A 14,868-nucleotide genomic window follows, 5' to 3' on the forward strand; every position below is an offset into this window, starting at 1 on the left:
TGGCCCTTTCACGGAGGGAGTTTTTAATAAGTTTTAAACTGTAGCTATTACCTTTCCAACCCTCTTTACCCTAAAAGTGTGATGTACACAAGTGTTATGGAAATAGAAAAAAGAATGAAGCTTAAGTTCATTGGAATTCAGCTGCACCGGTTGCACAGGGGAAAAAAGAAGACATTTTAGCGGAGCTCCACCCGCGCGCAAAGCGCACGCGCGTGGGCGGAGCCTCATAGCTAAGTAAATCTACCCATCTCAGAAAGTTTGGTAATCACGTGACCGTACACCGCACGTCCGTCCGTACCACAGGGCAACCAATGTTTACTCTCACACTGTCTGGCTAGTGTGGGAGCCTAGGAGAAAACTGACTATACATCAATGTTGTTATTAATTGACAGCTGTCAAAACAGGTTATCCGCTGACCTGTATCACCTGAACGTATCGCAGGCTCAGTTTCGACCCATTGAGGTCGCGATTTTTTTGAAGTTATCCGCTGACAAGTTACTTGTTTTCAAATGATCGCAAGTTCAAGTTGATTTATTTTAAAATTCAAATGAAATATGTTGTGTTTATGTCACTATGGCCTCGCACTATTAAGATTTTGGTTTCAAAGCTGAAGCTGACAGAGTTTTGTGTCAACTTGTGATGTTTTTAACTGTTTTTTCTACTGGATGTACAAAATGAGCTACAGCTGTTTTCAAGAGTCTTCTGTTATTTATGGCTGGTTTGTTTTTTGGGTTTTTGGTTGAGAAATGCGTCGCTTGTCAAAGTTGGAAATCCGATTTCGGGTGGCATCGTTTTCGTTTTTCACCTTGCTTGATGCGTAATCTTGAGGGTTTAAAATCAATCGAATCTGGCCTTACTTGATAGCTTTCAGGAGCTGCATCTCGAATGATAAGCCGGAGTAATTATTGTACTGATATGTCTGTCTCTTTTATATCTAATTTCATGAAGTCGTGCACAGTTTATGCGGTTATGTCAGCCAGAAGAAAAATACCAGCTAAACTCAACTTCATGATGGCCTCCTGCTCTTTCATAGGATAACGGAGTGGACTTGTCGGACCCCCTGTGAGTTCACTGAAAGCGAAAACGAAAATTGCAGTGAATTTTCAAACACCGCAGGTATACAGTATATTCTAAAAGTCTCAGTCAAGGGACTGAGAAAATGTCAACCGATTTTTCAATCTTTTTAGTACGTTTTCAAATTGACGCGAATAAAACCAATTTGTTTTAAATTGATCATTTTGGTGAGTACTCATTAACAACTTTTAGGTCTCTTTGCAGTGTCTAATGCTCCAAAAAAACAACGATTAAAAGTTCTATATGGCCCTTTAATACTAGACGGGCAAGCATCTAGTAGCTCTGGTTGCAATTGGCATCTTATTTTTCATACCTATGCAACAGCATTGAAGTAAAGTGCGATGATTGACATTGAGGTAAAGTTCGTACATGTAAGACACTGCGGAGAAACCCTCTTCGAATTCAGTATTCCATAGTTGAGGCTCGATTGGCTGCAATGTAAGCTTAAACTTGTTTAGTGCTCGCAATTTTTTCTACTTAAACGAAAACAAAACAAGGAAGGCAAACCCTTGAAGAAGAACATGTGTTTGAATTTAAGAAATATAATGACCAATTTAGGTACCCCTTATTTTTAGGCTCCTATGGAATACTTACCCACTAGTAAGCCTCCAATGCTAGTGAGATAGAAGGGTTGACCCTGTTGCCTTTGTACAGCTAGATAATGATCACATTTAGGGCCTATATTGGTTACTTTTAGGGGGCGGAGCCATCATATTTGGTATAATAATGGCTCATATTAATTATCCATAACCTTATCTGCTCTAAACTTAAGTGCACTTTGTCCTTTCACCTGATACTTGGCGGTTCTTGTGAAGAGGCAATTGCAATACAGCAAAGAATGCAGATACTGATCAATTCAGGTTTTTGGGAAGTTTCCAACCTACCCCTTCCCTAACCCTAATATTTTGCCCTAAGTGAGAAGTAAGCGTTAACGTTGAGTTAGGGTAGGCATAGGTGAGCAGTTTTCCAGAAGGCCTAACTTGGTTAGTGGTCAGTGAATGAGTTGGCCTCACGGTGTTGTATGCTGAAGTAAACAAGACTGATGTAAATTATATCTATAAAATGTATGATAAGAATGTATCGCTAACTATAAAACAAGCACTAAAAATAAATTTATAGGAGTGGCATCGCTTATTGTCAAATAGTTTTAACCCTTCCCATGAGTGACCAACGTCAATTTTCTCCTAAAAATTCCAGTAAATAGTCAGGTGGAATGGTTATTAGAATTAATGTTATAATCACTGAAGAAAATATGCTTTGATCTTTTAACAAATTCTCTCAACCATGTTTTCAAGAAATCTATGAACGCCATCCTGGAGAATTTGTATGTTGATCTTGGTTTTTTAAAAGGTTCCAAAAAACTACTGCGTCTCTGATTGCAAAATCAAGGGAGGATATCACTTCTCCATTTTGTCCTTAAAATAGAAATAAATAAATATGAAACGTCACCGAATTTTTCAAACTATTGTGAAGTATTTGACCCCACGTTGTTTTATTCTCGGATGATAAAGCAAAGAGGAAACTAAAAGAATTTATAAAGAGAGTAAATATAAAAGGAAAGGGGATCATGAGCTGGTTAGGAATAATGGTAGGAACTGGTGGACAAAATTACAGGGGCACTAAAAGCCGACCCAATGTCAGTATTGCCAGAATTGTCTCCAATAGTTTTCCCTGTGCTTCATTGCTTAATTTGGAACAGCCCTCTATTCGGATTCCTGCAGCCCTCTGTTCGGATGCCTGAACGGAACTTGCTCCTCTCAAAAGTTTTAGGTGACTTTTTCGTCTCATCCTAAACTATTACCCACCATGATGGGTTCAGTCGAAAATCCGAGGGCATGAAGTAGCAGTAAACTTTCGTCAGAAAATTCTTCTGAGGGGAAGAATTGTCTTTATACTGAAATTTTCCGACGACCTTTTTAATTTTTAACAAAAATCGCAATATCTTAGGAAATTAATGTGAAAAACACAACCATTTTTCTCCAGATAATCACCGCCCCAACTTTGCGGAACTGAGTTTCAATAACCTGGTGATATTTGTATAGGTAATAGAATGATTTGTAGTGATATTTGGCATAAATACCACGCGTGATATTTCGAAATTGTTATACGTAATTTCACAAGCCGTTAGGCGAGTGAAATTTTGAGACAATTTTGAAATTTCACGAGTGGTATTTATACCAAATATCACGTACAAATCATGCTATTAATTGTTTATACAACTACCCACAAAAGGTTTGTAATTTTCACATGTAGGTATTTCAAATTAAGTTGAAATACCACTGCTCTAAGCCAATCAGATTGCAGAAATTTCTCATGTAGTAGTATAATAATTTAGAAACAAAGCCAGTTATCCAAAGGTGTGAGTTTTACAGCTCGCAATACTGAAAGGAAAACATGTGCACGTGACTGTCGGCATTATTCCCTTCAACAGTATTGCAAAAAAATGTCGATCTTACTGCATTCTTTAGTTATTGTTACTGATTAATAAGTTATCATACACATTGTGGAGAACGTTTTTTAAATTTACAGTTACGTACAGTTATTTATAACAGCAACATACTGAAAAGAAAGCTCCTTTGAAACGACTCTTCATTTAGAATAAAGATGACGTGAACTGCGGAAATTCAAAGTTTAAATTATGATATGATCGTCGCAGTGGTCGTTGCAATTTAAGCAATTGCAAATTAACATGAAACTGAAATTTCGGGACTTCAACGGGATTCGAACCCACGTTAAGATAAGTTAAGTTGGGTTAAGAATAAGCCTGCTCCCAATATATGGGTCTCCATAGCTCAGTTGAGAAAAGCGCCGGCTTTGAAAACCCAAACAGTGGCGGCTGAATCGCGTTTTGCCGCTAAAGCTGTTTTGTCTCGATACTTTTGACCAACTATTTGGATTTTACTAGACAATTTTTCCTCTCGCCCTCATGGCCTCTGAGTCAATAGCCAAGTCGCCAAGTAAATGTAAGTCATAAAGGGTGTGAAGCTCAAAAGGGTATGGCTTTTGCACCTATTCGGTCTGAAAGTGGTTATAGACTTTGGCCATTTTGGTCCGGAATCTGGTAGTCTCGTTTTCGAAGGAACTACGGGAGTGTATGAACGTATTTTTCGTTTCAATTCCCAAAATTCCTCCCTGGTTTTGTTTTCTTTTGCAAATTAAAGATTTTGTTAGCTAAACCTCAGAAAGAAAAAGAAAAGATAGACAGAAATAAAAAGGATTCTGGTCTCAGTAGTAAAAAGACTTCATCGCGCAAGTGGCCTTTCAGCTGGGGGATCAAATATTATCGGGAAACGGCGAAATATTTTGAATGAATAATAATGTCTTTTTGATACTGGCCCCAAAGGAATTTAGGATGTTTTGCTACCCCTCAGAGGCCTCCGGCTTACGAAAAACAATTGAGAGATTCTACGGGAAGCAAATCGTACAGATTCCCCTGGGCTTGTTAAAGGTACCTATTATTCCCTGCGGCCACTCCCAGTTGGACTAATCACGTGATCGGACAAGTTATCTCAGAAATCTCAGAAACAACACTGAAATGTGGGAGCCTGGAAACACACCGAATATTCAGAATGCAAGTTTCAACTTCAAACGTATTGCCCCTTGACTAGCAACAAGTTAAGAAATAAAGGAACGACTCAAGAAAACGCTTTGGTTTTGTCAAGAGAAATTTCTATTATGAGACTACATTTGTTTTACATGTTTAGATGACTAAATAAGGAAAAACCAGAAACGATAAACAGTGGATATGGTACTTTTTTGTTTGACTTATTCCAAAAACGTGAATCAAATTGCGCGCATGCCAAACTCAAAGCAAATGCCTAGTGTTTACGCGCGAAATAATCCACCAGAGTGTTACTTATAGGCACCGAACCACCACTGAGTGGTAGAGTCACCATTCATTGTACAAGTAAACTTGGGATTTGTATTGTGGTAAAACCCAAAGTTATCCTCACTGCTAACTGCGCCGACGGTGGGATCAAACTGGCAACCTTTTGTAGAACTGTCGATATGAGGAGTGTAAGTAGCAGCAACCTGCCAGAACTTTGCAGTCTTGTGAATTCCAATATGACCACGAATGTTGACAAGCTCGGTCTTAAGGCAAACACCAGCACCAAGGAAGGCAAAGATGTCGGCCTCCGCAAACTTTCCACGGACGTAATCTTTGTAGTTGTTGATGCCGTACTTGTCATAACTGCAGGTGGCTCGCCAGTGGGTGGATACGTCCCTCAGTGACTTCATTCTGTCCACTGTCAGCCGGTAAAGGAACCAGTTAGGGGAGTTTTCGTTCACAGGATCGTTGATTGACAAGGGAGTTGTCCTGTCAATGAAAACAAAATTGTTCAAAGTTAAATAACACTTATTATTATTATTATTATTATTATTATTAAATGTCATCATTAGCCCGTTAGACATACAAATAGCCATGCATGTTTTCTTTTTTCCTTCCCTTTTCTTTTTTTAATGCAATTATGTTTTTGCTTACAGAAAAAGGCTGCGCAAGAGTAACCTCAGCCTATGGCCGGTTTTTTCCAATTCTCGTTTGAGGTGACACTGCGACGTCAGATAACCACAAAGGGGGGGTGGGGGGGGGGGGGGGGGGGACAGAGGAGTGCAGTTACAGCGATTATCACACAATTTTACTTTTATTTTGCTCATTTGAAAAGTACCTAAAGTTCCGGAATAGCTTGTTTTTGAAGCTCCAAGACGTGACAAGTGTCCAGGCCGCCCCAGGTTCTGTTTCCATGTCACAGAACACGGTGAATCCATTCCCTGCAGCATCGTAAATCTTGTAGTAGCCGCACTTGTCTGCACCATTCTTTAGATGGTCTACGCAAGATCGAGGTTTGGTCTTGTTTGCGTTTTCTTGGCACGGTTTTTCCTACCAATAACAAGGAAGTTGTTCGATTTAACTGTCTGTCTCTCTAACAGCTTCTAAAACCTGTCCCCTAGGTTCAGAACTCAGTCAATATTATTAGGCTATCTGATGTTTTTCTTACCAGATACCAAGATATTTTATATATCAACGGACTTGCTATCAAAGACAGTCATTTCTTCATTGATGTCCCTGTCTTGACTTATTTTTTCCTTCCAAATCAAAGTAAAAGGAAGAAGGACCGCCTAATCGAAGGTTTTCTATCGGTCTGACAACCTCAATCGATTCAAAGTGACCAAAAGTTTGTCTGTTAAACTGGCTGCTTCCAATCTCATTTTCCTTTACGTGTTGTCGGATATTCATAGTCTATTCCTTTCTTGATCTCAGTGTCTGTAGGACACTTCTTTCCATCTGTCTGTCACTGCGCATTTTAGTAAGACACAAGCTAAGGAAAGTTCTAAATGGTTAGAGAGTCACTTATCTATCCATCAGATCTCTCTGAGTGCCTATGGTGTCTATCTGTACGCCCCCCTGTCTGTCTGTCTCCGTACGTTTAGTCTGTCTGTGCGGTCTTTTATTTCATTGTTCACTATGTAATAAATTACGTCTCACCTTGCTGCGGGAAGTTTGTGCTGGGTCCATTTGTTTTTTAGCGGCTTCTTTAATATTGTAAGTCTTAGGGACATAAAGTAGAAAAAGTTGGAAAAATGTACTTTAGCGAGTCGTCTGGCTAAGGAGGCGTTATCACAAAGACAGAAGCTACCTATTAATAATACAGTGGGCGGGAGACAAATGCAAGCACAAGCTGTGCGTGTGTCCCTCTTTGTACTAGACTGTAACTTCTTTCCATTCTTCCTTTTTCTTTTCTTTTGTTTGAATCTTATATCAAGTTGTGAACAAAAGCACATTGCAAATAAATTCATCAAAGCCTGATACGCCTGGGGGTCGGAAATTCGTATATGATTTTATACGCAGTGACTAAGATGAGATGGTGAATTTTAAACCTGGTGAATACATATGACAATAATGTTTTTTTCAATCTGTGATACAGGCAGCCCTGAAGAGGGCTGGGTCGAGTACGGGGATGTTTCCTTCCAACCTGCTACCCTCAATTGCTCTCCTGACTCCCAGCCGAGCTCATAAGTAGGGTCAATCGGCTCCTGGCAGGCGCAGCGTATATTATGTCTGATACAAATCACCTAGGGATTTTTATTCGCCCAAAAATTGTATCTCAGGCCCCTTGGGGAAAAGCAGTCTTATCCCCATTTCTTCCTAAAAAAAAGGAACTGGGTAACTGGATCTTGTTTCCCATAAATTGTATGTTGTAAAATTAATAATTGTTAATAAACTGAAAAAAGCATCATTGTATTGTTTACCATTGCTCCTTGGCAAGTAATTAAAGTTTGTAAAATTTGAGACAATAATCTTACCTAGCATCAGGTTTGATATCATCCTCGGAGACCCAGGGGCAGATAGTTGGGAAGAGGGAAAGTCTAAACGGGCGGAAAAATGTGGCGCGAAGAAAAGTAAAGAACAGCGAGAAGAGCCCCTGGGGCCCGGGGGGGGGAGGGGGGGAGTACTGCCATATATGGGCTATATAGGTATGTGCCGCTGTGAAGGGTATGGTTTTCAAGCAGTTTACTCTAGGATAGGGTATATAAATCAGAGCGTTTGGGTCTAGAATAGGGTGTCATTTTTCAGGAAACTGATCAGTTGGTTGAAGATTTTATCTAGACTAGGTAAACAGCTACTCTAGGATAGGGGGATTTGGGGAGTTTACTCTTATAGGGTAGCAAAATTCAGCTGAACCAGCTCTAGTATAGGTTAAGGGTTCCAGGGTCCCTGCGGCGCATCCCCACCCAGAAATTCCTAAAGTACCCCCCCCCCCCCCACCCCCAAGCCCTGGGGACAATGTCTTACCAGACAAGTTCCAAACGGTCGCCGCCGTTCTGGCTTCTGATTGGTGCCAGAAAACTTGTGTTTTTTTTAAATTACAGGGATCAAAACTTACCTTTTCGACAATTTCAGCCAGAAAAAAGGCTCCCGAAAATTCTAGGTGACCTTTTTAGGGTAAAAATCCGTTAAAAATGGGCAATTATGCCATTTTTTGGATGTTCGAAAACCCTAGGAGATGTAGGCAAGCAAGAAATTTTACAACAAATGTTCCGAAAATTCTAGATCTCAAATCGTCTTCCGAACAGATATTTTCCGAAAATTGGCGTTGGGTGCCCCTGACTATATCGTAAAAGAATGAGCTTTTAAACCATAAAATAAGAAACTTAAGTTGTGAAAAGTTAGCGAATGGTGGATTATCTTACTTTACTTCCTGAAGTATTTCTTGCCGTACAGAAATACAAGTTGGCACAAACTGACGCGACAATGATAACCACCAACTCATGATCTTGCCAGCTCTTGGATATTAACCCTGTGAAAAGTGATTAGAGAATGAAGCCGCGAACTGTAGACTAATGATTTATACTATCTGATTTTGTTTATTCATTTTTCAGACAAGTAGAAAAATATGTCAAGGACTTTTCACCAAGAAATGATGAAATACATTATGACGAGGCATTCATATATTAGTTACATCAACAGGACTTGTAACGAATTTCAAGGTCATGTTTCAGAATTTTATCATGGGTCTTCACTTTCAGCTGCTTCCACCGCCAAAAACAACTGTTTCTAGGTCCAAACCTACTCTAAAAGTGTTATTAGGAAAGAAGGCCTTATACTTTCAGTCTAATTTGTAGCAGGTCCAAGAGCTAGATCTGTATTTTGTGTCAATTTGCAAACGTGTCCTTTTTCGTCTGTGAATGACTACCTTCTGCAATAATTTACCTAAGGAAGTTCTACGATGTGGTAGATCAAATATTAGCTCTGGTTTCATTACTTTTTACGTACATGGTGGGATATTGACACTTACCTTCTATGTGCATGACGACCCTACGTTAGGCTGAGTCTTGAATTAGTGTCGACAAAAAAAATTGAAAACAGATTCCTTCGGTCTTTTTCACCATAACACGGTTAATCGAGTCCATGATTAAATTTACATATAATAAGTTAACTTCAGTGTTTCAGTTTTCGTACGCTTTCCATACCATACTGATAACAAACTTGAAGATTTATAATAAATTGATTATGAAAAGTTTGAACCCAGGAGTCATCTCAAAAGTAGGTTGAGTTTGATCGTCCGGGTGAACGTAGTCCTGAATAGGACTGTTGTTGTTGACAGTGACTGACGTTTCGACAACCTGTGCGGTAGTCATCTTCAGATGACTCTGAAGATGAGTACCGCACAGGTTGTTGAAACGTCAGTCACTGTCAACAACAACAGTCCTATTCAGGACTACGTTCACCCGGACGATCAAACTCAACCTAGTAAATTGATTGTTAGTCTTTGATCGTTTTATGGGTCAAAACATTCGCCTTAAATTCTGAAACAAAATTCAATGGTCTAATATTAATTTGAACGCTGCTTTTGTAAAAAAAGGTCCTTTTCTATAAACTTTTGGTATAAAGATGCTGCATGTGGCATAAATGCATGAAAACGATAAGTACCCAATACTACATTAGGTCTTTTTAACAGCTCTTTTTATTTGAGCTCTCCCGTGATTTGCTTACCCATGGTTTAAACTATTAAGATTATTTAATATCCTATTTTAACCCCTTTTATGATCACAATTTCAACATCGTTTTTACAGCGTGATAATGGAAAGGTTACTAAATTGCAATATCTTTGTTTATTTTTCTGTTATTTATTTTCTGGGTTCCGAATTGTAATTGGGAAAAGCAGTCAATGAGGGATGATATTCGTAAAACGAAAACTATCTTTCTAACGATGGTTGAGGAGAAACTCCTTTCGCATGGTGGTGTAAATGGCTTGTTCCAGACGTTAATTATCAATTATGAAATCACAGGTGCAATTTGTTGAGAAGCAGTTATCTTTAGTATTTTTTTTACCCCGGTTGTGATCAATGTTTGATTTTGTGCTGTTTCTCAAGAGCAGACGAGTCTCCGGCTACCAAAAGTAAGGCACAAATTATTAATAAATAATTTGATTAAAGGAAATACGAACTATAGGGCCAAACTACACAAAAAAGGCAACCAAAAACACAAGCTACGATAAGTGAAGCTATTGTTCCCACATTTGTCGCTATTAGTGTTTCGAGAACTATATTGAGTGAATCTCTCTTCGTAAGCCAGTTACATAAAAGCAGACGGAGTACTTAATAACTATTTTATCAACGAGCGCTTTATTCATTAAAGGAAAAGAATAACTCATTTTCTAATTCTATCGCTGGACTTTGTTGATTTTCGAACCTAAACCTGCGAAACTTTACTATGAAGAAAGCGTTTAAAAAGAAGACAATATCTGTAACGCTTTGTCATCGGTTACCTTCATTTGTAACAATTAACCATATAAGAAAAACGTTTCTCATTTTTCCCACACACGGTCTTATTGTTCCTTATTAGAGAATAGACATATAAAGTCAAAGACGCACTTTAATTGCCGTACAGCCAGGGCCAACTTCGCTGGCGACAAAGCGCTTGAAACTCGGGCGAGGATGAACTCCTCTAAAAACTGAGGAAAACGTTGAGAAACTAGTTAAAATCAATTGAATGTTGGGATCCGGAAATTTTTTCTGCGACGGGAATAAAAAGTTAAATTGACACACTTTATTTACACTGAAACGCGACAAGTTTCTTTCGCGTTGAGAATTAAATTAGAATTTTCACTTTGTGATGTAATTTGGGGTTTAGAAGGGAACGTGAAACTACACTCAAGTATGTTATTAATGAACCAGGTATTGCAACGTCTTATAACTCAGTATCAGTTAGTTATGGCGTTGATCTTTCGAAGCCATTCGAGAAAGCGGGATAGTAAAGTCACTGTAAAGTGATCACTGATTAGGCATAAGACAAACAACTCGCTTTTGTTTACAAAGTAAAAGTATCGATAGGGACATCGCAGGGACATACGTACTCCCCCACCACTAAGAAGGCCTCAGTTTTGTATTTTACTTCCATTGTTTTACTACAACTTCATCTCCAAGTAAAGGCTCAATAATGTTCTCGCATAAGAAAACCTCAAATAAAATTTGGACTATTTAATCCTTGCTTATGCGTAATGATTTTCGACGAACTGGGCTCGAACGTACTCTCGCGTCGGATGCATGGCATCCTCTCGTAACTAGAACAGTGGAACCGTAAAACACGATTCAAATTGGAGAAGAAGCTGGACAATTTTTGGAAATGTTAGCTGACTCTATTTAACCGCGTGAAGAGTTGCTCCTGACAATTAATATGCAATAAAGTATGACAAGCTTTTAAATTTCATTTGTATTCAAAGGGCGCGTATTTCGTTCATGTTATGGGATCAATTTTCTTTCAGAGTCTGCATTTGACTTTAAAAAATCGTATTTTTGAGCCCAAAAGAAATAGCGAAAAACTACCCAAATACTTCAGTATGGGACCTCACCAGCCTTATTTGAGCTTTCTGTTCTGTAACTTTCTAAACAAACCATAGAATTTTACATTTTTACCTGACAGACTTCCGTCTTTGTCTAACACCAGTGTCTAAAATCAAGCAACATCAAGGATGTTCCCTGAAATCAACAAAAATATTCATAGCAAAAACAACCGTTATTGCGTGCTTATATTTACTCTTAAAAAAAAAAGTCAAGGACGTTCGATGTTGCAGAAGAACAAAAGTTCGCCCTTACGCGTAAGGTTAAAAACAGTGAAAGATTGCCTAGCTGGGAAAACAATAGGGATTGTGACAGATTTAAGTGCAGATTAAAGAGGACCAATGAAATAATAGGTTTAGAACGGTGCTGGTCAACCGGGTGTCAAACCTAAAGGTAAACTCATTGTTCAAAACTGAATAGTCACTTAATCTAAGTACAATGATAACTTTCTTCTTGTAACTTCTCCAAATTTTTAGTAACAAGGACAACCTCAAATCGTATAAATTGGCATATTTTACGAGTATCTTCTGTGTGACTACCCTGAAAAGCTGAGGTTTAAAACCGGGGCAAAAAAGGAAAAGAATTCGAAGCAGTCCAGCTCCCAACACCTTTGTTTTTGTTTTAGTTTAACTCAATAATGCATACAGCTTTAGCTCCATCGTTACATTAATTTTATTTCACCATTAAAATATCCATCACAAATGTCTCCTGCTAAACATTGTATGCTAGTAAAGTAACTGTGCCTTTATGTCCTATAAAATATTTTATTTGCTATTTAGGTTGTTGTACAGCTACCGCATCGACTAAAGCTCATAATTTACTTTTAACATAAGTATTGTCTCTTCATTCCCGAGGTATGGTGCAGTTGTCACGTCATTTCAATCAGATTTTTAAATCAAATACGCGCCAAAGTAGGTGTGATGGGCTCCCATGTAAATTGTGCAGTTGTATTCCAAAGCAAACGTGATGACGTCACCAGATTTCAGGTTGAAAACACCGGCTGTGAGCGCAGTGCCAGTGTCACCTTTTCCCGGCCAGGGGAAATGGACCAGGGTCACGCGTTGGTTGTTTACACGAACAGCGATCCTTCCTTTACCACGATAGTAGGCCTGCACGTAGATATAGTACTGTCCACTGGTGGGCACAGTCAGTTTTCCATCATGGTACTTCATGCCGCCTGCAAGATGGCTGTACGGGGCGCTGACTGACCAGTCCTTGATTACTGTATGGTCAAAGGAAAATTGATGTTAATTGTGCGCGATTTCCACTAACGTACATTGTTATGTTTTAATACTGCAGTCCCAGATAATAAAAGAACGATTATCGCTTAACCCATGGTTACATTTTACCCTGGTTTCTTTTTCTTTTTCAAAAGCATTTTCTCGGATAATTATCTCTGTTATTTTTAAGAGCATCCAATCATCAACTTACTGACAAAAAGAGACCAACTGAATTTACTTTTTAAACGTCCATATCTGAATTTACAATTTTGGGTGATTGGGTGAAGGGGTGAAGGGGATGATTTTTACTCTATATAAATGCGCCAGTCTACTTCAAAAGAAACAATGGAATTAGTTTCGGTTAGTAATCCTCAAATTACAGTTAATTTTTGTATGATCTGTTTCCTCGTTTGTAACAATGAGCTGTTACCTTTTCATATAATCTACAGTGTATAACATCACATTACACGAGAGGTAATCTAAACAGGCCGAGGCTGATTCGATGTTTTTTTGAGCGTTGGCTGACTCTATGTGATTGTGTATAAAAATTTAGTGTTGGGGAAAAGGTGTCGAAAATGGTAAGGAAAGTAATACTTTGGCCGGCTTTGTAGGAAACATAATATTTTCTTGCAGCTTCGATGTGAGCAGGTGGCTTGTTGGGATTCTGCAAAAGAAAGAAAAATACTTATTAGTGGTGTGCGTACGATTGTAATTACAGAAAAGTGATTTTTAAGTCCGAAAGTAAGGAAGTCGTTATCTTCGGGCCTCATTTTGGTCGAAAATGAGAGAGAGAGGGCCCAAGGCCCCAAGGCCCCTCCCCTGGATCCGCCACTGGTAACTCACGACAATCGGACATAAATGTTCATTTTTAAACTGTTGTTTTTACCTGTAAGGAGCATTGGCAAGGACTTCCTTTGTCCCCACTGGTTCCCGTGTCTCCTTTCGAACCTTTTTCACCCTAAAAATACATGACACATGACAAGTTATGCGGATAGCGCAGCATTTTTTTTAAACTACAGTCTGTATTATAAGTATAGTTTGGTTTTATGTTACCTTTTGGCCTCCTTTTCCGAAAACATTGACGGTGATTGGCTGCCTAGAATCAGCGCAAGCTTTCTGTTAATTAAGGAAAAAGAGAAAAATGAAGGAGTTTATTTCAATAGGATTTCGGAAACCTTCTTAAAGTCCCCATGGATTCGCTTCAGTTCTGTGGATTTTCTCCTATGTATCAATTTTGCACGTTAGGAAAAATGTAAAAGGGGTCCAACAGATGCGAAACAGATTGTGAGAAGGTTGGTGCAAAAATTTGCTCTCTGTTGACAGATTATGCTATGGGACTAAAAAATTAAGAATTTATTCCAATCAGCTCCGCGTGGGAATAATATTGTTTACTTTAGGCACTGAAAAGTACGTAAACTTTTTCGTTGCAGTTCAGTTGGTGAGGAAAACAAGAATGATGTTAAACAAAATTAACCTATTTTAAGAAACGTTATTATTATTATTTTCTGCTGCGCTTGAACAGTCATATTAATTTTTGAAATAAAACAAAGTAAACTTATCAACTCTAAAATATTTTGGGATCACACTTTGGGCGTGCGATCGATTTTTTTTATCTATAGAAATTAAAGGGCAAGCAAATACTAGCACACGGACTATATGTAGAATAGAAAACCTGCCACAAAGGCTTAAAAAGAACACAGTTTCTTCATGGCCTCCATAACACTCAGTCACAACACTCTTTGCTCGCACTCTTATTTTAACTTCAACCTGGATGCAAGTCCCGGGTGTAAGTAATGGAAAACTGCTTTACACTACACTGAATATCGTAAAAAAAAAAATGGACCTTTTAATCATAAAATAAGAGTATTAAGTTGAGAAAAACTAGAGAATGGGGATCAACTTACTTGATTTCCGGAAGTATTTCCTGCCGTACAGAAATACAAGTTGGCACAAACCGACGCGACAATGATAGCCACCAACTTCATGATCTTGACACTGAGCTCTTGGATATTAACCCTGTGAAAAGTGGTTAGAGAATGAAGCCGCGGACTGTAGACTGGTGATTCATACTGTCTAATTTTGTTTATTTACTTTCCAGACGAGTAGAAAAACAAAAACTTTTCACAAGGAATAATACAATAACTTATCATGACCAGGCGCTCATTTATTATTCATATAACAGGACTTGAATTTCGTTCATGTTTCAGAATTTTGCCATGAGTCTTCACTTTCA

General features: G+C 38.6%; 2 protein-coding genes across 2 annotated transcripts; both read right to left on the reverse strand.

Moving 5' to 3' along the window:
* Positions 1 to 4,909: 4,909 nt before the first annotated feature.
* Positions 4,910 to 7,329, reverse strand: LOC140944123 (uncharacterized). The gene is made up of 4 exons (XM_073393246.1): positions 7,324 to 7,329; positions 6,560 to 6,622; positions 5,742 to 5,953; positions 4,910 to 5,392 (listed from the first exon to the last, which is right to left on the reverse strand). Exons 1-4 carry the CDS (start codon positions 7,324 to 7,326, stop codon positions 4,927 to 4,929), a joined length of 744 nt encoding a protein of 247 aa, XP_073249347.1. The 5' UTR covers positions 7,327 to 7,329; the 3' UTR covers positions 4,910 to 4,926.
* Positions 7,330 to 12,127: 4,798 nt separating this feature from the next.
* On the reverse strand, positions 12,128 to 14,620 carry LOC140944593 (uncharacterized). Its single transcript, XM_073393712.1, has 5 exons — positions 14,540 to 14,620; positions 13,689 to 13,751; positions 13,522 to 13,593; positions 13,230 to 13,299; positions 12,128 to 12,637 (listed from the first exon to the last, which is right to left on the reverse strand). Exons 1-5 carry the CDS (start codon positions 14,618 to 14,620, stop codon positions 12,306 to 12,308), a joined length of 618 nt encoding a protein of 205 aa, XP_073249813.1. The 3' UTR covers positions 12,128 to 12,305.
* Positions 14,621 to 14,868: the final 248 nt, after the last annotated feature.

This window comes from Porites lutea, chromosome 7, assembly GCF_958299795.1.
Source record: "Porites lutea chromosome 7, jaPorLute2.1, whole genome shotgun sequence".
NCBI classification, from domain to species: Eukaryota; Metazoa; Cnidaria; class Anthozoa; order Scleractinia; family Poritidae; genus Porites; species Porites lutea.

Bases quoted from the DNA above. Each gene is read 5' to 3' on its own strand.
- LOC140944123 (XM_073393246.1), bottom strand. The intron at 5,954-6,559 runs GTGAGACGTAAT...TGTTATTGGTAG, and splicing joins CACAAACTTCCCGCAGCAAG to GAAAAACCGTGCCAAGAAAA. The intron at 5,393-5,741 runs GTACTTTTCAAA...TTTCATTGACAG, and splicing joins AAGCTATTCCGGAACTTTAG to GACAACTCCCTTGTCAATCA.
- LOC140944593 (XM_073393712.1), bottom strand. From the start codon at position 14,620: ATGAAGTTGGTGGCTATCATTGTCGCGTCGGTTTGTGCCAACTTGTAT. The intron at 13,300-13,521 runs GTAAAAACAACA...TTTCTTTTGCAG, and splicing joins CTTGCCAATGCTCCTTACAG to AATCCCAACAAGCCACCTGC. The intron at 12,638-13,229 runs GTATTACTTTCC...TTGACCATACAG, and splicing joins TTCCTACAAAGCCGGCCAAA to TAATCAAGGACTGGTCAGTC.